Below are 25,000 nucleotides of genomic sequence, written 5' to 3'. Positions count from 1 at the left end.
AGAGAGAGAGAGAGAGAGAGAGAGAGAGAGAGAGAGAGAGAGAGAGAGAGAGAGAGAGAGAGAGAGAGAGAGAGAGAGAGAGAGAGAGAGAGAGAGAGAGAGAGAGAGAGAGAGAGAGAGAGAGAGAGAGAGAGAGTTAAGACAAAAAAGAAAGAAGGAATGAAGGAAGGTAGGAAGGAAGGAAGAAAGGAAGGAAGGAAGGAAGGAAGGAGGGAAGGAGGAAAGAAATAATACAAAAAAGAAAGAAAGAAAAAGAAAGAAAACGAAAGGAAGAAAGAAAGAAGGAAAGAGAAAAAATAAAGAAAGAAAAATCGAAAAAAAAAGTAATATAAACGTCAAGAAAGAAACAAAGAAAGAAAGAAAAAAAAAAAAATAAAGAAAAAAGAAGACTATCCACCTAACCTCTTACAACTCCACACACACATTCTTCCACACCCCAAAACACATCAACCCCAGACACAAACAACAACAAACAGACTATCACAAACAAACCAGAAAAAGGAGAGAGGGAGACGTAACAAACAGGAGGAGGAAGAGGAGATGAAGGAGGAGGAGGAGGAACAGACAGAAGGAGAAGGAGGAGGAGGAGGAGGAGGAGGAGGAGGAGAAGAAGGAGGAGGAGGAGGAGAGGCACCAGCAACCTCACGTCAACACCACCACCACCACTACCACCACCACCATCACCACCACCACGACCATGAACCCAGCCATTCCCTCACACCGCGTCGCCTTCCAAGACTCTACACGGCCTGTTACGAGGTTGAGGGGAAATAGAAGTAGCTTTATTTCCAGGTGTTATTGTTTACTCCGGCTGTGATAGTAGTAGTAGTAGTAGTAGTAGTAGTAGTAGTAGTAGTAGTAAAAATGATATTGATAAGAAAAGCAAAAAATATTAATCATGCAATCAGAAAATTTAATATGTCCCAGTGTTGTGTTTGTGTGTTTGCGTGTGTCTGTGTGTGTGTGTGTGTGTGTGTGTGTGTGTGTGTGTGTGTGTGTGTGTGTGTGTGTGTGTGTGTGTGTGTGTGTGTGTGTGTGTGTGTGTGCGTGCCTTAAGGGGGTGGAAAATAACAGTGGTGGGGAAATCTTGTTATAAAATTCAAATTAGAAAATGCAAATTAGCCGGTGGAATCTTCCTGACCCTATTAATGAAAAAACACCCCCTCCACCTCCACCTCCCCCCTCCACCTCCACCTCCTCCACCTCTTCCTCCACCTGAAATCCCTCCATCTCCACACCCTCCACCTTCACTTATACTTCCTGCACCTCCTCCTCCTCCTCCTCCTCCTCTTACACTTCCAGGAAACGAAAAAGAAGGAAAAGGAAAGGAAACTAGAATAAGAAGCCAAGGAAAACGAGAAAGAAGAGGAGCGAGAAAGAGGAGGAAGAGGAAGAGGAAGTGAAGGAAAACGAGAAACAAAGGAAGCAGGGAAGAAGAGAAGGAAGAGAAGGAAAGAGGAAGAGAAGAAAAGGAAAGCAAGAAACGAGGGGAGTGAGAAGGAAGAGGAGTAGAAAGAAACGGGGAAGTAAATAAGGAAAACAAAAGGAGAAAGAAGAAAGAGAGAAAGAAGGAGGAAGAAGGGAAGGAAAGGAGAATCAGAAAAAGATAGAGGAAGAAGAGGAGGAAAAGAATCGAAAGGAGACGAAATGAAGAAGGAAAGAGAAACAGAGGAGGAAGAGAACGAGCAAAGCAAAGCAAACACAAGCCCCCAATTTAAAGTATTCGTTCATATTTGCTTTGACCGCGCATTTTATTAAGGAAGGAAACGCTGATTTATACAATAGAGGCAAAAACATGCATGCAAGCTCAGCGAAACGGGTCACGGAGGACAGACTAAAACGAATGAATGGAAGTAATAGAAAACGGATGAATGGAAGTAATAGAAAACGGATGAATGGAAGTAACAGAAAACGGATGAATGGAAGTAATAGAAAACGGATGAATGGAAGTAATAGAAAACGGATGAATGGAAGTAACAGAAAACGGATGAATGGAAGTAACAGAAAACGGATGAATGGAAGTAATAGAAAACGGATGAATGGAAGTAATAGAAAACGGATGAATGGAAGTAATAGAAAACGGATGAATGGGAGTAATAGAAAACGGATGAATGGAAGTAATAGAAAACGGATGAATGGAAGTAATAGAAAACGGATGAATGGAAGTAATAGAAAACGGATGAATGGAAGTAATAGAAAACGGATGAATGGAAGTAAAAGAAAACGGATGAGTGGAAGTAATAGAAAATGGATGAATGGAAGTAATAGAAAACGGATGAATGGAAGTAATAGAAAACGGATGAATGGAAGTAATAGAAAACGGATGAATAGAAGTAATAGAAAACGAAACATTTAAGAAAAAACGAGATTGAAAAGGAAGTAAAATTATATGAAAGGAAGGAAGGAGGAGAGAAAGAAGGGGAACGACGAAGGAAACGAAGGATGAATAGAAGAAAGAAAGAAAAGGGGAAGGAAAGAGCAGTAACATTAACAGCAATGATGATAATAATAGTTGATAGTAATAATAATGATGACGAGAGTGATGAGAATGATTATGAGAACAAGAAAAAGAATAGTGATGAAAACAAATAAAAAACAAGAAGAACAAAAATAAAGAAGAACAATAACAGCAATAAAAACAAGATCAGGAAAATAAGAAAAAAAAAGAAAATTATAATGAGGAGGAGGAGGAGGAGGAGGAGGAGGAGGAAGAGGATAATGATGAAACAAAAGAATAAAGAAATAAAGAATAAGAGTAATAACATGTACAATAAGATGAAGAATTCGAACGAAAATAAGAAATAAAGAACAAAAACAACAAGAAGAACAGCAAGAAGAGGAGGAGGGGATCTCAAGTCACCTTTAATACACGTCTCTTATCACTAAATGGCAACCCTCGCCTTCCCTTCCACCCCTCGTAAGGAAGACGGCGGAGGAGGAGGAGGAGGAGGAGGAGAGACCAGACGAGGGGAGGGAAGGGAAGGGGAGGGGAGAGGTGGGGAGCCAAGAACCGAGAAAGGCAAAGAAGGGGAAAGATGGAGGCAGGAGGGGCGAGTGGGGAGGAGAGGAGGGGAGGGAGGAGGGAGGGAGGGGAGGGGGAAGGGAAGGAGGAAAAGCGAGGAAGGCAAGCATGGGGAAAGAGACGAGGGGTGGTGATGGAAGGGGTGAGGAGGGGAGGGAAGGGAGGGAGGGAAGAGGTGGGGAGGGGAGGGAAGGGAGGGAGGGAAGGGGAGGAAAGAGGCGAGAGAGGGAAAGAAGGGGAAGAAGCGAAGCAGGAGAAGAAGTATTTGAGGGGGAGAGGAGGGGAAGGGGATGGAGGGGAGGAGAAGGGAGAGGAGGGAAGCCGAGTGGAAGGAAATGGAGTGGAGAGGGAAGGGGATGAAGGGGAAGGGAGGGGATGAAGAGGAGGGGAAGGGAGGGGAGAGGGAAGGGGATGGAGGGGAGGCGAGGGGAGGGAAGAGGAGGAAAGGCGAGGGAAGGGGATGAAGGGGAAGAGAAGGGATGATGAGGAAGGGAGGGGAGGGGAGTGGAAGGGGATGGAGGGGAGGAGAAGGGAGAGGAGGGAAGCCGAGTGGAAGGAAATGGAGTGGAGAGGGAAGGGGATGAAGGGAAGGGAGGGATGGAGAGGAGGGAAGAGGAGGGAGAGGGGCGGGGAGGGGAGGAAAGAGGCGGGGAATAGGGGCGTCCGCAGCTTCAAGAGGAAACAGCCTCTTGAAAAAAATAGCGAGAGGAGAATGAGATATTGGAGGAGGAGGAGGAGGAGGAGGAGGAAAAAAGAAGAAAAAATAATCTAAATCGAAAAAGGAAAACAAGAAAAGGGAGATAGAGAACAAGAATAACAGGAGGAGAAGGAGGAGAAGGAAGTACTGATGAAGGAGGAGGAGGAGGAGGAGGAGGAAGACTAAAAAGAAGAACAAGAACAAGAAAAACAAGAAGATGAAGAAGTTAAAGAGAGAGAGAGAGAGAGAGAGAGAGAGAGAGAGAGAGAGAGAGAGAGAGAGAGAGAGAGAGAGAGAGAGAGAGAGAGAGAGAGAGAGAGAGAGAAACATAATGAAGAGGAGGAGGAGGAGGAGGAGGAGGAGGAGGAGGAGGAGGAGGAGGAGGAGGGTAAGAAAAGTGCGGTCGAGAGAAAACCATGAACGTAATATAAAAAAGAAAAGTGAAGTGAAGGGAAGGAAGGAAGGAAGGAAGGAAGGAAAGAAAGAAGAGAGTGAAGGAAGGGAGGATGAAAGGGAAGGCGAAGAGAGGAAGGAGAAATAAGGAAAGGAAGGAATAAGGAATAAAATGAATAAAGAGAAGGGGAGGAAAGACAGATGAGAGAGATAAGGAGGACATAAAAGAGGGAGCGAAGAAGAGGAAGAGGAGAAAGAGGAAAGCAAAAAAAATCATCCATAAAATTAACAAAGTGGCAGAGCAAACAATATTAAGAGGAAGAGGAAGAGGAAGAGGTGATAAAGAAGGAAGGAGAGAAGGAAGGAAGGAAGGAAGGTGGTGAGCGGTGAGGTCAAGGAGGAAGAAGAAGAAGAAGAAGAAGATGATGATGATGATGATGAAAAACAAGAAGAAAAAGAAGAAAAAGAAGAAGAAGAAGAAGAAGAAGAAGAAGAAGATGATGAAAAAGAAGAAGAAAAAGAAGAAGAGGAGGAGTAAAATAAAGGAAGGAGGTTGAGGGTAAGGAGAAGAAGGGTACAGAGAGAGAAAGGGAGGAAGAAGAAGAGAAGGAACGGGAAAGAAAGAGGAGATGAGGAGAAGGAGAAGAGAATCGAAGGGAAAGAGAACAGGAAGAAGGAGGAAAAAGAAGAGTTGGAGGATGCAAGGAGGCAAGGAGAAAAAGGAAAGGAGGAACAAGGAGGAAGGGGAACGAGAAGGAGGAAGATAAAAAGAAAGAGAGATAGGAAGAAAGAAAGGGTGAGAGAAACTTGGAAGAGGAAGAAGAGGAAATGGGAACAGGAAAGAAAATATAAGAAAACGAAAAGGAAAAGAAGAAAGGGAAACAAGGGAAAGGGACAATGAAGGAAGAGGACAAGAAGATTAAAGATGGGGGGAAGAGAGAGATAGATGGAGGACGAAGAGGAATATAAATGAATAAAAAGGAAAAAATTACATAATCACAAAAAATTATATGCATGGTCGAGAAAAATTTCCCTCTTGAACCTTCTCCGTTTCCTTCCCTCCCTCTTATCTCCCCTCTCCCCTCTCCCTCTTCCCTCCCTTCCTTCCCTCACTACTCTGCTCTCCATTTCCTCTCCCTCCCTTCTCTCTCCATAACGATTCTTCTCCTCTTCTCCTTTCCTTCGTTTCAAGACTATCTCCCTCCTTTTCCTCCCCTCTCCCTCTCCCTCAAGACTTTCCTCTCCCTTTTCTTATTTCTCCCCTCACCCTTAAAACTCTCCTCCCCCATTTCCTCTCTCTCCCCTCTCCCTCGAAACTTTTATCCTCCCCTTTTTTCCTCTCCCTCAACACTTTTCCCTTTTCCTCTCCCTTTTCTCTCTCCCAACACTCCTCTTTTTCCTCTCCCTCCCCTCTTCCTCACGACTCTCCTCCTTCTCCCTCCCCTCTCCATCACGACTCCCTTCCTCCTCCTCCTCCTCCTCCTCCCCCCTCGCAAAAGGAAAATCTGCCTGACACGTGGAAACATTCATCTTTTAATATTAATGTTGCTTTAGGCTCAAGACACTTTCGGGCCGGGAGATTTCGGGCGGGCGGGTTCATGCGGGCTTGGGCTTGGATCGGGCGGGATTGAGTGGGACCGGGCAGGCTGGGCGGACTTAATGATAATCCCTAGCGTAATTAAGGGGCTCAGAACGGGCTGCTGGGGGTGAAAAATGTCTAATTACCCTCACAAAACACGGAAGCCCGGTCACCCATTTCTCAGGACACGGAAATGACGGGTCAGGTGTACTTACAGATAATTAGTGGGCCAGGAGGGCAGGTAAGGGGGGTGGGGTGACGGGGGGCGCCGCTCAACAGGTGGGGGCTGCTGGGGTGGCCTTGATCACACCTCACCCTCGTCGCAGGTGGAAGCGGAGGGTTGAGGCGTGGAGGTGCAGGCGGCCACGTGGGTTGCGTCTCGCCCACATCCCGAGAGACAGACAAACAGATAGACAGACAGGCACTGAGGTGGTGAGGCACGTGGTCTTTGTGTGTGTACGTGTGTGTGTGTGTGGAGTGAGTTTATGTGCGTGGGCGTGTATGTACGTGGGTAGGTGGCGTGTACGTTTGTGTTGGGGGTGGTACTTGGGTGCGTGTGTGTGTGGGTCGTGCGTGGTATGTGTGCGTGGGTCGTGGGAGTGTGTGCGTGCGGATGTGTGCGGGCGTGTGTGTGCGGGCGTGTGCGTGGGGGCGCGGCGGCGTGCGTGTAGCGGGAGTGGTGTCTCCGCGGCCCCGCCACCACTGAGGTACTACTGGCGGTCTGCTGGCGGCTGCTGCGACGGCCCCTACCTCGCCCCTCCGCCCCTGCCCCGCTCCGCCCCCGCCCCTACCACACAGTCTCACGCCACCAGGTGTCGCCCCACGCCCCCCAACCTTACCTCGTCTTTCCCGCTTCCACTACCCAAAAGTAGCGACAAATTACCATATTCCACCTTGTTGTTGGTGAGGGCGAGGTAGAAGTCAGAATGGGACGTCTTGAAGCTCTTTGTGATTTCGTGTGCGTGTGTGCTTGTGTGTGTGTGTGTGTGTGTGTGTGTGTGTGTGTGTGTGTGCCCACCTATCACGTGTTAATAGCCAGGGACGGACTCATTGCCTCGCCGTGTGTGCCAGTCTGCCCGGGAGTCGCCGTAACTTTCTTTCCGCCTTTGTAGCTCCGCGAGGGTACAAAGTTTTCATTGTTGTCATTCCTGGAAAGTGTGGTTTTCTGTGAAGCGCTACGCAGCAGAAAACGTTGCTCCCAGCGGAATCTTTTTTATTTTTTGTTAGTCATTTTAAAGGTAAGTTCGGGAAATCTTGTGCGCACACGACGGAAAAGATGAATTCTCGTTACTCTCTCCCTAGACTTGTTCCCCTCACTACACTGTTCTCAATCAGAAAGAAACCAAGACAATGGCACACACAAAAAAGGCAATCTCGGTATGAGTAACAACGAGAACCCAAAACTATGAAAATAATAACAACCGAACTTAAGGAAAATACCACGGCATGCAAATCCAAGTCCACCAGAATGAAAACGTTCGCAGAAACTGAATGCTTGAAGGCACGTAAATAAAGCCCAGAATAACCTGCAATAATAATAAAACTAATATAAACGTAAAAAAGAATTACAGCAAGCCACGAAAATTCAGGTGAAAGGAAATAAAGGTAATCCACACCTGGGCAATGGGAGGTCACTTAGAAAAAAAGGAAGGATCAAGGCAACACATAGTAATAGAAAAATGATATAACCGTTCATATGATAATAAAACGGCACAAGAATACAGGTGACAAAATAGAGATAAGCAGAACCTGGGCAATTCCAAGGAGCATAAGTATAAACATAAGCAACACAACCAACAACAGTAAAGAAAACAAACAATGCTACATAACAACTTCCTAGCCATAAAGAAAACAAAAGAATTAAAAACACGCGTATCAAAAAAAAAAAAAAGCAAAAACTGGACCACTTGAAACCATTAACAAGAAAACACAAGCAACATAACCCCCAAAAAATAATCAGAGGTAAAAAACTAATAAAAATTCAACCATAGCATTAATAAAACCCGCGTACCCAAGACTAACAGAATAAAGATAAGCAAAACCCACGACAATTTGAAGGCACTCGGCGCACGCGGGAAGCACCTTAATTACACTCCTTTCCTCGTTGCCGATTTACGAGTGTCGGGGCGGCATTAAGTTTTGCGGGTTTACGACAAAATTGGCGGAACGGGATTCGCCATTAACGTCGGGAAGGTCGAGGGGAATTTAGTGAGGGGCGAGGCGATTCGTCTGCCTGCGTGACGGCGTGCTGCAGGCGACGGGAAGGCAGGGGAGGAGGAGGGAGAGGGAGGAAGGGTGGGAAAGGAAGATAAAGGAAGAGAAGGAGAGAGGGGGTATGCAAGTAAAAGGAATGAAGAGGGATAGCAGAGGGAAGGAAGGAATATAAAGGAAGAGAAGGAGAGAGGGGGTATGCAAGTAAAAGGAAGGAAGAGGGATAGCAGAGGGAAGGAAGGAATATAAAGGAAGAGAAGGAGAGAGGGGATATGCAAGTAAAAGGAAGGAAGAGGGATAGCAGAGGGAAGGAAGGAATATAAAGGAAGAGAAGGAGAGAGGGGGTATGCAAGTAAGAGGAAGGAAGAGGGATAGCAGAGGGAAGGAAGGTAAAACAGAGGATTGGAGAGGGAGGGTATGGAAGGAAGATGGAGGAAGAGAAATCGGAGAGGAAGAAGAGTGAAGGACGAGAAGTACGAGAGGAAGGGAAGAGAGAGGAGAAGGAAAGGAAGATGAAAAAGAGGGCTAGGCGAGAATGGGAAATGAGAAATGGAAGGGTAAAAATAGGAGAAAGGATAGACAAGGAGAATGGCGAGGAAGGGCATGGAAAAAAGATGAAGCTAGAGAAAGGAAAAGGAGAGAAAGGGAGGGAAAGATAGGAGGAAAGAAAGGAAAGATAGGAGGGGTAGGAAGAGAAGGAACAGAGGAAAGGAAGTGAGAGAAGACATAGAAAAGAAAGAAGGGTAGGGGGAAATGGAAAGGACAGAAGGAAGGGTTGAAGGAGTAGGGTAAGGCAAGGAGAGAGAGGAGGGAAGGGAAGAAAGATTAACCTAGAGAATAAGGCAGGGAAGGGAGAGGAAATGATAGGGAAGGAGAGATGAAGGAGGATGGATAAAAGGGGATAGGAGAGAAGAGAAGAGAAGAGGGGATAAAAGAGGAGGGGTAGAAGGGGATGGAAGAAGAGAGGAAAAAGAGAAGATGAAGGAAGACAACCAGAACAAGAAAAAACAGAAACGATAACAAAAACAAGAAAATTAAGAACGAGAACAAGAAAATAAAAAAACAAGAACAAAAAAAGAGGAAAAAGAAAAAGAAGAAAAAGAAGAGGAAAACAAGATGACATTTTCCAGACTAGAACAAGAAAACAAAAAACAAGAACAAGAACAAAAAAGAGGAAAAGACAGAGAAAAAGAAGAAAAGAACAAGGTGATATTTTCCAGAGTAACATCACCCACACAAACAATACCAACAACATCACCCCCAACAACAAACAATAATAACAACAACAACAACTAGAACTGGCAGGAGAGTTAATTTCCCTCTTTCCTCCCTAAATGCTATCTCTCCCTCCCTCGTTTCCTCCCTCCCACACCTCTTTCCTCTCCATGATTCATAACCTCCTTCTCGACCTCCTCCTCCTCCTCCTCCTCCTCCCCATCTTCATTCTCCTCCTCTTTCTCCTTTCTTAGACTTTCCTGTAAAATTCTCAAATTCGCATATCTCACAATTAGAAAGAAAGAGAGAGAGAGAGAGAGAGAGAGAGAGAGAGAGAGAGAGAGAGAGAGAGAGAGAGAGAGAGAGAGAGAGAGAGAGAGAGAGAGATGGTGATAGTGATGGTGGTGGTGGTGGTGGTGGTGGTAGTGGTGATGGTAGTGTTGTCGGTGGTGGTGGTGGTGGTGGAAGTAGTGTTGTTTTTCGGCATAAAGGTAAGCTTGAAGAAATTGAAGAGGGGGAAGAGAGGGAAAAGGGGAGGGAGGAGGCAAGGGCTTACAGGTAGATAAAGGTGGTTATTATCTATTGATCAACGCAGGTAAGAGGAGGAAGATTGTGATGAGCCATTATTAACTACTCTTTTTCTCCCTTATCATTTATCATTCACACCCCAAAAAAAATACAACAATGAAGATAATGATGATGATAATGATGATGAAGTTGATAATGATAAGGAGAGGGAAAAGAGGAGGGGGAATAAAAGGAGGAGAATTAACAGGAGGAGGAATAACAGGAGAAGGAAGAGAAAGAGTATAGAAATAATAATATAACAATAACAATAATAATACCAATAATAAAAACAATGGTAATAATAACAGTAATAGAAACGCAAAGAGCAATAAATATAGATAACATAATCCAAAACTCATTTACAGTATTAACAACTAGATAAACGCATTACCATATATTCGAGGCCGCCCAGTTCAGTTTTGTATCACCCTCATGCTACGGATTTTTTCCCGGCAAACTCTACGGACACGCACTGCCACGTTTCACTAACTCTGGACTCTTCCACCGTACTTATTACAATTTTCATCATTATATTCGTTTCTGCGGCAAAAAGAGGCACATTTTACTAACCAAAGGCCCAAGTGTATTATTCTCCTTTTAAAATCTACGGACACGTACTAACCATTGCCTCTTCGAACCTATTCACTTATTATTTTTATCAATTTAATTCGTTTCCTCAGCAAAAGAGGCACACTTTTCCAACTGACAGCTCAAGAGTACTTTTCTCCATTGAAACTCTAAGGACACGTACTGCCACGTTTCACTAACCGCTGTCTATTCCACCGTGCTTAATAATTTTTTATCATTTTTAACGTTTCTGTGGCAAAAGAGGCACATTTTACCAACCGACAGCTCAAGAGTACCCTCCTCCACTTCTACTCTACGGATGCTTACTGCCTCGTTTTACTAACCCTTCCCTCTTTCAACGTACTCGTTATCATTTTTTCAATAATTTCTGCAGCAAAAGAGGCACATTTCACCGACCCACAGCTCAAGAATATCTTCCTCCTTTTAAAATCTACGGAGGCATACCCTCATGTTTCACTAACTCGTCCCTCTTCCAACTTACTCATTGTTATCACCTTCTTCCTCGTATTATCAGCAAAGGTGGCAGATAAAAATAACCAACAGCTGAACCCCGTATATAAAGTCTAAGGACGCATACTCCCACGTTTCGCTAACCCCCACAACTTTGATAACCCTGAGTGGACAGTTCTCGGGTCAACACGGTGGATGTAAGAGGTAGTAGCGAAAGTTTACATCCACTTTCTTGGTAAAATAGAGTTACATAAGTCTCTACCAAAACCGTTTTCTGCCAACCCAGGGCGGTGCACGAACGAAAACGAGGCCAAGAAGGAAAAACATGGGAGACTTACCTGGAATGCTGTCGGTGGAGGCCCAGGTGTGCAGCGAGTGAGGGAGGGAGCGCGTCACGCCCTCCATGGAGTCACTGCCTGAGTCTGTCTCGGAGGACGCCATGCTCACGCCGGAGCGACTGCGAGGGACGCCCATACCCATGCCAGGCCGGCCGCAGCCCATGGCCCAGCGAGATCGTTTGCCCGGGATGTGAAACTTGACTTTGGGGCCGAGACGGGGCGACCGGGGCATTCTGGGGACCGGGGAGCCGTCCGGGGTGGGTGTGTCGTATATGTAAGGGGAGAGGAGCCCCCCTGCACCCCCCTGGAGGCTCTGTGCACGCTCCATGGCCGCGGCACTGCGCCTTTTAAACGTCTCCAGGAAGGTGTCGATCTGGCGTTCAATCTGCGTGTGAGGCATCGAGAAGCTGAGAGTTCTGTGCCGCCGCCGACTCATGGTGCCGCTCCGCCCACGCCCACGCCGCCCACAGTCAATATAACGCCCTTACAGCGTCAGGGAGAGCGGGGGAGGGTGGGGGAGGGTGCACAACAAGCTGAGAGATGATCTGGTGTTGTTTTTCATCATCACTTCCCGACACGCCGCCGCCTTCGCTTCTGCGCCATCTGTGAAACAAGGAAGGAACTAGGTTAAAAATTTGCTTACATCACCATAGATAATAAGTCTCTTCCTATTCTTTATTTTGTGTATGTTAATGATCAGTCCAAAAGTCCCCTCCTCTCTTCAACCCAGGTAACATGTGATGGAGAGAGGCTGGAAAGCGATAAATCTAAATGTTAGTTGATGGTAGCGTATTGTGGCGGGTTGTGGCGTTACTGTATAGTGAGCACAGTAATGGTGATGGGGACTATGGTGAGCTTTGATAATGATGAGGAGTATTACCAACAAGATGAACACATTAACTTATTTTTGAGGTCACCTGATTTTGCCCTGTAACAACCTAAGGCCCTGAACCAACCGTCATAAACTCTACGGATGCCTCAGGCCGTGTTTCACTAATTCCGCCCCTTCCTACCTTCTCGTGAGCACTGTTAGTATTGCTTGAGGAGATCGGAGATGGATTCAGCGGTCACCGTGTCCAACATTAAAGTTACCAATAAAACGAATGATTGCTTTTGAACAGATACGAGTGGCTGAAAACGATCAACATACCGACTAGAATAATTATGACTGCGATTCAAAGCAAAAAAATATACACATACACACACAAACACACAAAAAATAGATAAATAAAATAAAATAGGATAAAATGACTAAGTACATAATTAAAATAAAATTAAATCTAATAAAATAAATAAAAATAAAATTATAAAAAATAGTAAAACACACACAAACACACTCAATCCTCTTCCTGATTTGTTCTCCACGTTCCCCTTGAAGACTCGTCCTCTGCATCTTGCTCTCTATTCCCTCCCTCCTCTTTTAAACCCACGTCTGACAATGTATATTTCCTTTTTCATACACTCCCCCTTTACATTCATCCTCCCCATCCTGTCTTCTCTCTCTCTCTCCCCTCGCTGTGTATCTCTTCCCTCTTTTCCCTTCTGGCCACACGCTACACCATGGCTACATTTCCCCTACACTCCCCTGTACACACTCATTCCCTTTTTTCTCCCCTCATCTTATTTTTCCTTCTCTCCCTTCTATACGCCCCCAATCTCCAGCAGCGATGGAATTATTGGCCACAGCAGCCTCCAGCCCTGATACAGAACGGGGTGTGCTAAGAATCTTTGGGCACAGTCATGACGCCGTTTGAATCTGACCCTGGAGAAGTATAACGTAAGACTATATCAAGGGAGAGATCCTTCACTCTCTTGCTAAATGGACGGAGAGATGTTATTAGATCGGAAGGCGCAAGTCTCAGTGAGGTTAGGCGAGCAGGTGCGGCATACATAGCATTACATAGTGGACATACATTATGCTACAAAGGTCTTGTATATGGAAAGGAGAGAGGAGGGAATTTTTCACAGTAAAGGAAGCAGCTCAAGGGCAAAAAAAAGTAATAATAAGAAAAAAAGCCCTCTAAACACTACCCTTATAAAGAAAAAAGAGCTCAGAAGAGTGGCTAAAAGAGACGTCAATTTCGGGAGGAGAGGTGTCTCGATATGTAATCAACAAGAATCGACCAACCTCGTACATCTTTTGATTCTTTTTTGTAGGAGCAGCGAGTAGCGGGCTTTTTTTATTATTGTTTCTTTTTTTTGTGTGCCCTTGAGCTGTCTCCTTTGTTGTAAAAAAAAAAAAAAAAAAAAAAAGAAACGTAGGAGAATTTCACCGTTAACTAAACTGTAGAGGAATACACATATCTGAGAGAAACCATTAATCCAACTCCAGCCAACGGACACGAAATAAGAATGAGAACAGGAAAGGGACAGCGCTATTATGGTAATCAAAGACGTGTAATGAATAGCCAAATGCCGCTTTCATTGAAGAGGAAGGCATACCATCAATGTATCCCGCCAGTCCCAACACACGGTTTAAATATTTGGCGCTTCACAAAGTAGTTACAGATAAAGCTAAGAAATATACATAGGGCAGAGGAAATAAAATGGCTGTCTTTAATATGGAGAGGTTAAAAACACTCTCTCTCTCTTCTCTCTCTCTCTCTCTCTCTCTCTCTCTCTCTCTCTCTCTCTCTCTCTCTCTCTCTCAGAGCGTAATTACTTCATTCCATCCTCCTCCTCCTCCTCTTCCTCCTCCTCTCTCGTCTCTCCTCCCAGCTCCTCCTCCTCCTCCGTTCCTTATTTCTCCAGCCTCATCCCATTCTAATCCCTCCATCCTACATCTTTTCCTTCTCCTTTCCCTCCTCCTACTTCTCCTCCTCCTCCTCCTCCCCAGCTCCAAGGATCATTTTGAGATATATCTGACATCACTTGTGCGTCCGCCAGCCAGACCTGACCGGCCGCCCAACACGTCGTACCGTCATACATCAAGGGATTGCTTTTATGGTTTTGTTATTTTACGCTACTGGCTTCCTTGCTTGTTTGTGGTTAGTGTAGTAGGAGATGTAGTTCTTGTTGTTACAGAAGTGGTAGTATTAGTAGTGGTGGTGGTGGTTGTAGTAGTAGTAGTAGTAGTAGTAGTAGTAGTAGTAGTAGTTACAATAGTATAAGTAATAGTAGTAATAACAGTAGTAGAGGCACTGGAAGTCTTTGTTTTCCTGTTTTGTTTTGTCTCGTAGGAACAAATAATAATGATAATAGTGTTCATAATAGAAAACAGTAACAATGATAATAATAATAAATAGTAAGAATTACCTCTTTTATGATCATTACTATTTACTGGTACCATTTTAATTACATTTTTGCCAACACCATCATTAGCATCACAACATTAACTGTCTAATTAAATAACAACAACAACAACAACAACAACATTAACTGCTTCAACTACTACTACTACTACTACTACTACTACTACTACTACTACTACTACTACTACTACTACTACTACTACTACTACTACTACTACTACTACTTTTTTACCATAAGTATTTCTACCAACACAATCAATACAAGGAGTGATGCCAACGATGATCTTTAGGAGGAGGAGGAGAAGGAGGAAGAGGAAGAGGAGGAGGAGGAGGAGGAGGGGTTGGCCTTTATCAGTAAAATATCGCTGCCCTTACCTCCGTCTCTCTCTTTATTTCTTTATCTCTATCTATCGGTCAATCTATCTATCTATATGTCTGTCTATTGCTATGTTGCTGGGTCGTCTATTATACTTTTTGTGTGTTAGTTTGTGCAGCTTTCCATATATCTATCGTTATCTATCTGCAAATTGATCTAATATGCTTGTTTTTTTCTTCTATATGTCTATTTATCCATCTATCTATCTTCTTTTCTTTTTATATCTGCATTAATATATTTTCAAGCATTTTTTCTTTTATTTTCCATTTTTCTATTTAGCAGATTTTTCATGTAAATATCTACTTCTTTCTTATATCTCCACATCTGCCTAGCTATCTTCTTTTTTATCTACCCTTCTATATTTCAATCTATCTATCTTTTTCATCTATCTGTCTATCTATCTATCTATCCACCTGGGTTATCGACAGCCAATCTCCAACCCTATTTCATAAGTCGTTCCCAGGCGGCTCGCTCTCTCTCTCTCTCTCTCTCCACTTCTCAGAACAGGACGAAAACAACCAAAAATTTGGCTTCATTAGGAGGGAAAAACGAATCAACAGAAAACGTAAAAGTCATCAAAGAAAACGAATGGCCGGCAGTTAATCAGAGAGGGAGGGTGGGTATTTTTCACCCATCTACACCCAGCGCCCCTTCTTCTTCTACAGCCTTCATCATTCACATCTCTTTCCACACCTAGCATAACTTCTACACTCCCCATTTTGCATCTATCTCTCCCTCGACATCTTTTTTTCCATCTACCTTTTTCTCCCTCTATTATACACTTTAACCTCCTTCTACACCATCTACCATTCCACTTTCTAGTCCTAGCACTTCTACACTCTCCATATTCACCTCTCTATACCGAGCTCGCCTTCTACTCTCCCTTCTTCACATCTCTACAGCAAACCCTTCTTCTTCTTTACATTTCAGCATTCACTACACACCTAGTTCTCGTTCAACATAGTTTTTCTTCTACAGCCTCTATAGTCACCCTTCTACACCTATTCCCCCTTCTACATCCTCCCAAGTTCACCGCTCTCTACGCCCAGCACGCCTCTACACGCCCTCTACACTCAATCTACTATATGTGGGTTTTAGGTTCTCCCACGGGCACGCTTCTCTCATATTGCTAAAATCTACGCCGTGTTTCTCAGCCTCGCGGTAGAGTAGGAACATAGCACAAGGTAGTTAGTTTTTCCTATTTTCTTTTCCCTTCGCTTCCCTTCCTGTCCCTTTCCTTTCCTTAGCTTCCCTTCCCTTCCTCTCCCCTCCTTTCCATATCTTCCCTTCCCTTCATTTCTTTCCTTGCCTTTTCTTTTCCCTCGCTTTTCTTTCCATTTCTTCCTTCTTTTTCCTTTCCTTTACTTCCTTTTATTTCTGATTCTCTTCCTTTTTCTGTGTTTCCTCTCCTTTCATTTTATTTCATTTCCATCTCGTTCTCCTTTCGTTTCTTTCCATTCCCTTCTCATTTCTTTATTTTTCCTTTCCCTCCAATACATTCCATGCCCTTCCTTTCTATTCCCTTCCCTCCCTTACCCTTCTTTTCCCTTTCTTCTCCATTCCACTCCATTCCCTCTCCTTCCCTTTCATTCCCACCCCTTCCCTTGCCCTTTCCTACCCTTCTCAAACCCTAACTCTCCCTTCCTTCTCTACCACGCTTCATTAAAGAAAACGAGGAACACAACACCATCGCTTCGTAGAAAATGGGAGTTCGAGCAAGGAAAAAATATAATGCTTTTAAAACAACGGGTCTCTTCGCTTCCCTATTTCGTACATTTTTGCATGATTCGCGCATCTGTACCCACTTGCCTCACGTTAGTTGCTGCATATAATAGTACTTAACAGGGGAGAGGAAAAGTATGGGCCGCGAAATAAAGATAAAAAGTAGACAGGCGTATCATTCTGAATATTGGTATGCATATATGTAGTTTTTGCCTCCCTGGTTTGGGTTTGCATAGATAGAGAGACCATTGGAAGGGCTGGCTTTTGCAATGTGTAGTTTAGGAAGAGGTAGAAAAATGCCGTAAAAAGTATCAGATGAGAGAGAAGGATTAATGTAGTTTTTGCCTCCCTGGTTTGGGTTTGCATAGATAGAGAGGGCATTGGAAGGGCTGGTTTGTGCAATGTGTAGTTTAGGAAGAGGTAGAAAAATGCCGTAAAAAGTATCAGATGAGAGAGAAGGATTAATGTAGTTTTTGCTTCCCTGGTATAGGTTTGCACAGATAGAGAGACCATTGGAAGGGCTGGCTTTTGCAATGTGTAGTTTAGGAAGAGGTAGAAAAAATCCTGTAAAAAGTATCAGATGAGAGAGAAGGATTAATGTAGTTTTGCTTCCCTGGTATAGGTTTGCATAGATAGAGAGACCATTGGAAGGGCTGGCTTTTGCAATGTGTAGTTTAGGAAGAGGTAGAAAAATGCCGTAAAAAGTATCAGATGAGAGAGAAGGATTAATGTAGTTTTGCTTCCCTGGTATAGGTTTGCATAGGGAGAGAAACCATTTGAAGGCTGGTTAGTGCTATGTGTAATTTAGGAAGAAGTAGAAAAAGGCCAAAAAAAGTATGAAATGAAAGAGAAAGAATAGCATAATGTAGTTTTGCTTCCCTGGTTTGGGTTTGCATAGATAGAGAGCCCATTGGGAGGTTGGTTTAGGCAATGTGTGGCTTAGGAAGAAGTAGAAAAAGGCCAAAAAAAGTATGAAATGAAAGAGAAAGAATAGCATAATGTAGTTTTGCTTCCCTGGTTTGGGTTTGCATAGACAGAGAGCCCATTGGGAGGTTGGTTTAGGCAATGTGTGGCTTAGGAAGACGGTAGAAAAAATGCCGTAAAAAGTATGCAATGAGCGAGATAATGCAGTTTTTAAAAGGTACAGAAACTCAGGAGATAAGTATGAAGGAGGACGAAAAAGTATGTAGCCTACGAAATGGGATAGACTGCAGGAAAAGATAAATATGAGAGCAGGAAAATATGTAGTTTGAAGTGATAGACAGCCGTGAGGGGAAAGTATAAGAAGCAGAAAAAAGTATGTAGCCTGCGAAACTATACAGACTGAAGGGGAAATATAAATGAGAAGGGGGGGGTGAATGTGTTGTCTTTAAAGAGGTAGAGAGCCACGAGGGAAAAGTATGAGGAGTGGGAGGAGAAAGTATGTAATCTTTGATGAGGAAAAGAGAGGCGAGGGGAAAATATGAGGAGGGCTAGAAAGTTTGTAGTGCTTGAAGCGGTACAGAGCTGCCGGGTAAAGTATGAGAAGGCCGGGAAAGTATGTAGTCTTTGATAAGGAAAAGAGCGGCGAGGGGAAAGTATGAGGAGGGCTAGGAAGTTTGAAGTTTTGAAGCGGTACAGAGCTGCCGGGTAAAGTATGAGAAGGCCGGGAAAGTATGTAGTCTTTGATAAGGAAACTAGCGGCGAGGGGAAAGTATGAGAAGGGCAAGGAAGTTTGAAGTTTTGAAGCGGTACACAGCTGCGGGGTAAAGTATGAGGAGGGCTAGGAAGTTTGAAGTTTTGATAAGGAAAAGGGCGGCGAGGGGAAAGTATGAGGAGGGCTAGGAAGTTTGAAGTTTTGAAGCGGTACACAGCTGCGGGGTAAAGTATGAGGAGAGGGAGAAAGTATATAGTCTTTGATAAGGAAAAGAGCGCGAGGGAAAGTATGAAAAGTGCGAGAAAATATCAGACAAATAACATAAAGATCCGAGAAGGTAACGTAAAGCGATCATAAACAGAAGGAAGTTACTGAGAAAGAGATTAAGTTAGCATTAGTGATGATGGTGGTGGTGGTGATGATGGTGGTGGTGATGAATGGTGGTGGTGGTGGTGATGGTGGTGATGATTGTGGTGGTTTTAGTGTTACTGGAACCCATGTTTGGTATCCGACACCATTTTTTTAATCTCTCTGTAATATGAACTCTCTCTCTCTCTCTCTCTCTCTCTCTCTCTCTCTCTCTCTCAAGGACACACACCTATACATAATATTACCGTTTGAAAGCCATTTATTACTAAACCCGTCCATAACAAAGTGTGTGTATGTATGTATGTATGTACGTGTGTGTGTGTGTGTGTGTGTGTGTGTGTGTGTGTGTGTGTGTGTGTGTGTGTGTGTGTGTGTGTGTGTGTGTGTGTGTGTGTGTGTGTTCAAAGCCAGTTGACGTAAAAGCGGCGGAAAGACGTGGGAAAAGGTTTTACTCAGAGTCCAAAGGGAAATGGAAGAGAAAAAATAGTTGAAAAGTTGAAAAAAATGAGCTAGAGACATGACCAGGAGGAAGAAGAGGAGGTGGAGGAAGAGGGAGGAGAAAGAGGAGAGCCAGAAAGAAGAGAAGGAGAAAAAGAGGAGGAGGTAAAGGAGAAGAAAGAGAAGGAGGAGAAGTATACATGGAAAAGCAGGCAAGGGAATTCATCTTGGCTCTAAACGAGGCTGCCCGCTTTACGTGTTAATCAGCTTGTTGGGTGCTTAAGTAACGTGCAGAGTTGATTAAGGCGCTTGCTGTACATACGGATGGGTGCGTTTGGAGGAGGAGGAGGAGGAGGAGGAGGAGGAGGAGGTGCGTTTGGAAGAGGAGGAGGAAGAGGAGGAGGAGGAGGAGGAGGAGGAGGAGCCTTTATCCATTATCAACAGGACGTGTTCAACAACCCCTCCACTGCCCTCCATCACCCCCTCTGATCTTACCTGTCAGGCATAAAAAACTGAAAACCCTCCAACGACCCCGACGGATACTCTCTCTCCAGCAGACAAAATATTCTGTTCTTACAATAATCTCAGATAGCTAAAGCCAAACTAATTTTTACTAAAGGAGAAAGAAATATACAGGGCAACTATAGACACATTAGAAGAACTTCAGTAACAGGTAAGCTACTTGAAAATGTAATTAGAAACAAAATTGCAAGTTACTTATGAAGTCATTCCTCATTATGTATTCACAACACAGAATCTGAGATAAGAAATCCTCTCCCTTCAGTCTACTAATCTTCTGTAATGAACTCTTCTCAGGTAACCAAATTACTGAACGTAGTATATCTGGATTTTCAAAAAGCTTTTGATAAAGTTCCACACAATAAGTTATCTCACAAAATCAAGAAACTATATAAGTGTTGTTGGTAAATAACACGAAAGGATCGCTAATTGGCTGAGCAACATGCAGCAAATGGCGGTGATTGACGGAGTGGCCTCAGAGTGGGCGCCTGCCCCCAAGGGCTCTGTTCACGGCCCAATACTTTTCATAATGTACACTAATGATGGTGAGGTTGGATTCAATAATTTCATTACTAAATTTGCTGACGCAAAAAGACTATCTGTGTAACTCTCTACGTAAATAATTATATCTCTCATACATACCATACATAAAAACATACATACCAACAAACAAACATACATACATACATACATATATACATACATACATACACTCATACATACATACATGCATACGTACATACATACATACATACATACACACATAAGTATATACAAATATATATACATACATACGTACATACATTGATTAGTGAGGCATGTAGAAAGTTAAATATGAATAACTTACTCTCGCGCGCGCGCACATGCACACGCGAGCGTGCTTTAAAAGCAAGAGTGTGAGGTTATTTCAATATACTTCTCTTGGGAATGAAGGCAAAGAGAGAGAGAGAGAGAGAGAGAGAGAGAGAGAGAAGGAGGAAAAGAGAAGGAGGGGAGAGGGGGGAGAGGGAGGGAGAGAAACAAGGCTTTATTACTTTTGGGAGGAAAGACTTTGTAGCTTTTGTATACACTCTCTCTCTCTCTCTCTCTCTCTCTCTCTCTCTCTCTCTCTCTCTCTCTCTCTGTGTCTATCTATCTATCTATCTTTCTAAATTTGCCTTGTCATCTATGTATGTATGTATGTATGTATGTATGTATGTTCGAAAATCTTATGTGTTGAAATAAATAGAAAGTCACATAATTTTCTCGAGTTTTAAAAATTCATGGTTTCTGCCAAAATTTTAAGAGGAAAAGAGAGAGAGAGAGAGAGAGAGAGAGAGAGAGAGAGAGAGAGAGAGAATATATAAATAACATAAAGGAGTAAAAAATAACGATTAAAAATTCCAACACATACATAATCTCTCTCTCTCTCTCTCTCTCTCAACACAGGTAAGTATAGCGTATGGGGATAGGGAAAGAGAATAGGGAAGGGAAGGGAGGAGGAAGGAAGGGAAGGGAAGGGAGGGGGCAGGAAGGGAAGGGAAGGGAGGGGGAAGGAAGGGAAGGGAAGAGAAGGAAAACGAAGGGGAGGGGAAGGAAGGGATGGGAAGGGAAGGAAAGGAAAGGAAAAGAAAGGGAAAACAAAAAAAGGAAGGGAAGGGAAGGAAGGGAAAGGAGGGGAAGGGAAAGAAGGGAATGGAAAGAGAAGGACAGGGAGACGAGGGAAGTGAAGGAAAAAGAAGGGAAGGAAATGGAAAGGTAGGGGAAGGAAAGGGAGAGGGAAGGGGAAGGAAAGGGAGATGATGGGGAAGGGAAGGGAATTAAATCGGCTTTTTAGGGAGGTAATTGTTGAATGCTCTTCCCCTTTATTGATCAATGCTTGCTACGGGGGGGGGGGGGGGAGAGAGAGAGAGAGAGAGAGAGAGAGAGAGAGAGAGAGAGAGAGAGAGAGAGTGTGTGTGTGTGTGTGTGTGTGTGTGTGTGTGTGTGTGTGTGTGTGTGTGTGTGTGTGTGTGTGTGTGTGTGTGTGTGTGTGTGTGTGTGTGTGTGTGTGTGTGTGTGTGTGTGTGTGTGTGTGTGTGTGTGTGTGTGTGTGTGTCTGGGTACGCCTGTCAAGATGTACTCTGCCGCACACACAAACACACACACACACACACACACACACACACACACACACACACACAGATATGAGAGTCGCCACATTGTCTACCACTCATCCACACACGCACGCACACAGCTCATAAAGAAACGCACATAAATTCGCACACACACGCACGCACGCACACACACACCGATCTATACATGCACACAAGCACAAGAGCCGATGTACACACACACACACACACACACTCACACACACACACACGTAACAAGGTAATTTAACATAACTTCAGTTCTCTCGTTGAAAAATATATACACATACACACATACACACAGTTCTATTAATTCATACATACATACATACATACATACAAACAGACAGACAGACGGACAGACACACAGGATATTAATAGAAAGGCAGACAGACAGACAAACAGACACACACACACGGCCTGAAAAAAATAAGACAGACAGACAGACAAACAGACAGATAGGCCGGATGTCAAAACCCAACCCTTTTGCAATCAGCGAGATGAACACACACACACACACACACACACACACACACACACACACACACACACACACACACACACACACCAATAAATGCGTACACAAATGCTTCTACACTTGCCCCTCCCTGCGTGTGTGTGCGTGTGTGTGTGTGTGTGTGTGTGTGTGTGTGTGTGTGTGTGTGTGTGTGTGTGTGTGTGTGTGTGTGTGGGAGGGAGGGAAGGGGGGGAGAGAAGGAAGGGGATGAAGGAAGGGGAAGGAGAAGAGGAGAGGGAGGAAGGGGAGGGGGATATTGATTGCCTTGAATGTTCCTCTTTCCTTCACCTCTTCTTCCTTCTCCTCTTCCTCCTCCTTCACATCCTCCTCCTCTTCCTCCTTTTTTTCTCCACTTTCATCCTTATCCTCTTTGTCAATATGTGTTTACTCTTTATACATTTTGCTTTACTTCCCTCCCTTTCCTCCCTTCTTTCTCTCCCTCCATTCTCTATCTTTTATTTTTCTCTCCCTTCCTCCATTTTTTCTTTTACCTTCCTTCCTAGTATTCTCTCCTTCTTTTCTCTTAATCTTTCTTCTCCATTTTTCTTTTCCTTCTCTTCTCTCCATCTTTCTTCCTTCCCTTCATTGTCTCCCTCCTTCCTTCTGTTTTTCTCTCCCTTCCTTCTCTCAATCTTTCTTTACCCTCCTTTCCTTTCTTTCTCTCCTTCCCTTCATCTCCCTTTTTTTTCTTCCTATCTCCTTCCTTTTCTCTCCTCTTTCCTCCATATTTCTTCTCCCTCCCTTCCTTTCTTTCCCTCCCTTTCCTTATTTATCCTCATCCTTCCTTTTATCTTTCGTCTCCCTCCCTTCCCCTTCTTTCTCTCCTTCCCTTCCCTTCTCTCTCTCCCTCCCTTCCTCCATCTTTCCTCTTCCTCCCTCCCTCCTTCCCTCCCCTTCAACAATCTTCTCAAGTTATATTAGTTATTAAAGTCACCTTGATCAAGTCTTTAAAAAAAAATCCCCCTTCACACACACACACACACACACACACACACACACACACACACACACACACACACACACACACACACACACGCACTTACTCATTCACACTATCTATCTACTTATCTATTTATCTATCTATCTATCTATCTATCTATCTATCTATCTTTGTTAAGGAAAAGAGAAAAAAATCTAAGTTATTACGGATCCATTAATTTAACTTTACTAGTAGGTAAGCTAATTGTGGGCATAATTAAAAGCGAAATTGTAAGTTATCTAGGAGGTCATTTATTAATTAAGAATCCACAACACGGCTTCCGAAACAAGAGATCCTGTTTGTCCAATTTACTGACTTTTCATAACGACCTCTTCTCAGTTTACGACGAAGGCAAATCACTGGACGTGGTTTATTTGGATTTGCAAAAGGCGTCTGATGAAGTTCAACGCAATGAATCACTTTACAAAATTAAAATAAAAATGAATTAAAGATAAAATACACAGATGGATTGCAATATATATTTTTTTCGTTACTCTCTCTCTCTCTCTCTCTCTCTCTCTCTCTCTCTCTCTCTCTCTCTCTCTAATTGTTTCTCCATTTCTGTGTTTTCTGTTTTGACTCTAAGTAAAAAAAAAGAGAGAGAGAGAGAGAGAGAGAGAGAGAGAGAGAGAGAGAGAGAGAGAAGAGTGTGTTGTTTTTTCTTCCATTCGACTTGCTTAAGATTGAAGGAAAGGTAGGCGAAGAAAGGGAGAGGGAAGGGGGAGGAGGGAAGAGGAGGGGGAGGAAGGAGGGAGAGGGGAAGCAGAGGAGGAGGAAGAGGAGAGAAGGAGGGAGGGAGGGAGACAAAGGATTCTGTCGTTTCTCTTTCAAAACTCTCTCTCTCTCTCTCTCTCTCTCTCAAAATTCTTACATGTGCCACTGACGAGAGAGAGAGAGAGAGAGAGAGAGAGAGAGAGAGAGAGAAAACTGGAAAACGTTGGGAAAGGCCTTTATCCACCCGTGAAAATATAGTAATGACTGAAAATGATGATGATGATGATGAGGAGGAGGAGGAGGAAGAGGAGGAAAATGATGGTGATGATGGCGATGTTGACGAAAATGAGTAACATCAAACAATAATTAATGAAGGTAATAATTGTGTTTGTCTGCCTTAAATGCCTAAAATAATGGCTTTTCGATGTTTAAATTGGTGAGTTAATCTTGTGGTACCGTCGTCGGCAATGATCGATATTATTACACGCTTCCGACTTCCACATCGGGTATTTCCAAAGGCTGAAATATAGTGTAATCGGGTTCTAATGAGTAGTATCGTAGGTTCATATAATAGAAGCTATGTCACACTACCACCAGGGTCATAAGAGTACCCATGGAAATGCCCAGAAATCCTACGAAAGCTTTGTTAAATATGTGAGATTATGGAAACTTTATTCTGGTTCTAATGAGTAGTTTCGTAGGTTCATATAATAGAAGCTATGTCACACTACCACCAGGGTCATAAGAGTACCCATGGAAATACCCAGAAATACCCCTCTACCACTAACACATTCACAATCATTACAATCATCATCATTATCAAAATCACATTAACCTAACCTAACCTAACCTAACCTAACCTACACGTGTTTTATTAGTATAGTTATCCTGAAAGTCATCATTAGCAATACTTATATCACTAACACATTCACAATCATCACAATCATCATCATTATCATTATCAAAATCACTAACCTAACCTAACCTAACCTATCCTAACCTACATGTGTTTTTATCATAGTTATCCTGAAAGTCATCATTAGCAATATTTCTATCACTAATACATTCACAATCATCACAATCATCAATATCATCACCATCATCATCAAAATTACAAAGTTGTTCAAATCACCTCAAAAAAAATTACCTTCACTATTATTTTTTTTTCTCCCTCTCCTCTCTATCTCTTTCTCCATCTTCCTCCTTCTCCTCCTCCTCCTCCTCCTCTTCCATATGCTCCATCTGTCTCCTCATTCTCCCTTACCTCCATTTCTCTCTCTCTCCCTCTCCCTCTCTCTCTCTCTCTCC

The 25,000-nt window shown here is 43.5% G+C and overlaps 1 protein-coding gene across 1 annotated transcript in view; it reads right to left on the bottom strand.

The window, feature by feature from the left end:
- Positions 1-25,000, bottom strand: part of LOC126981391 (uncharacterized) — a 164,685-nt gene that overhangs the window by 130,849 nt on the left and 8,836 nt on the right. The window contains exon 2 of the mRNA XM_050832408.1: positions 11,005-11,663. Coding sequence (XP_050688365.1) covers positions 11,005-11,496 — 492 coding nt within the window. The 5' untranslated portion in view covers positions 11,497-11,663. The remainder of the gene's footprint in view (positions 1-11,004; positions 11,664-25,000) is intronic.

Source organism: Eriocheir sinensis, chromosome 48 (assembly GCF_024679095.1).
Source record: "Eriocheir sinensis breed Jianghai 21 chromosome 48, ASM2467909v1, whole genome shotgun sequence".
Classification (NCBI taxonomy): Eukaryota; Metazoa; Arthropoda; class Malacostraca; order Decapoda; family Varunidae; genus Eriocheir; species Eriocheir sinensis.
This window is presented reverse-complemented; position numbering and strand designations above follow the sequence as displayed.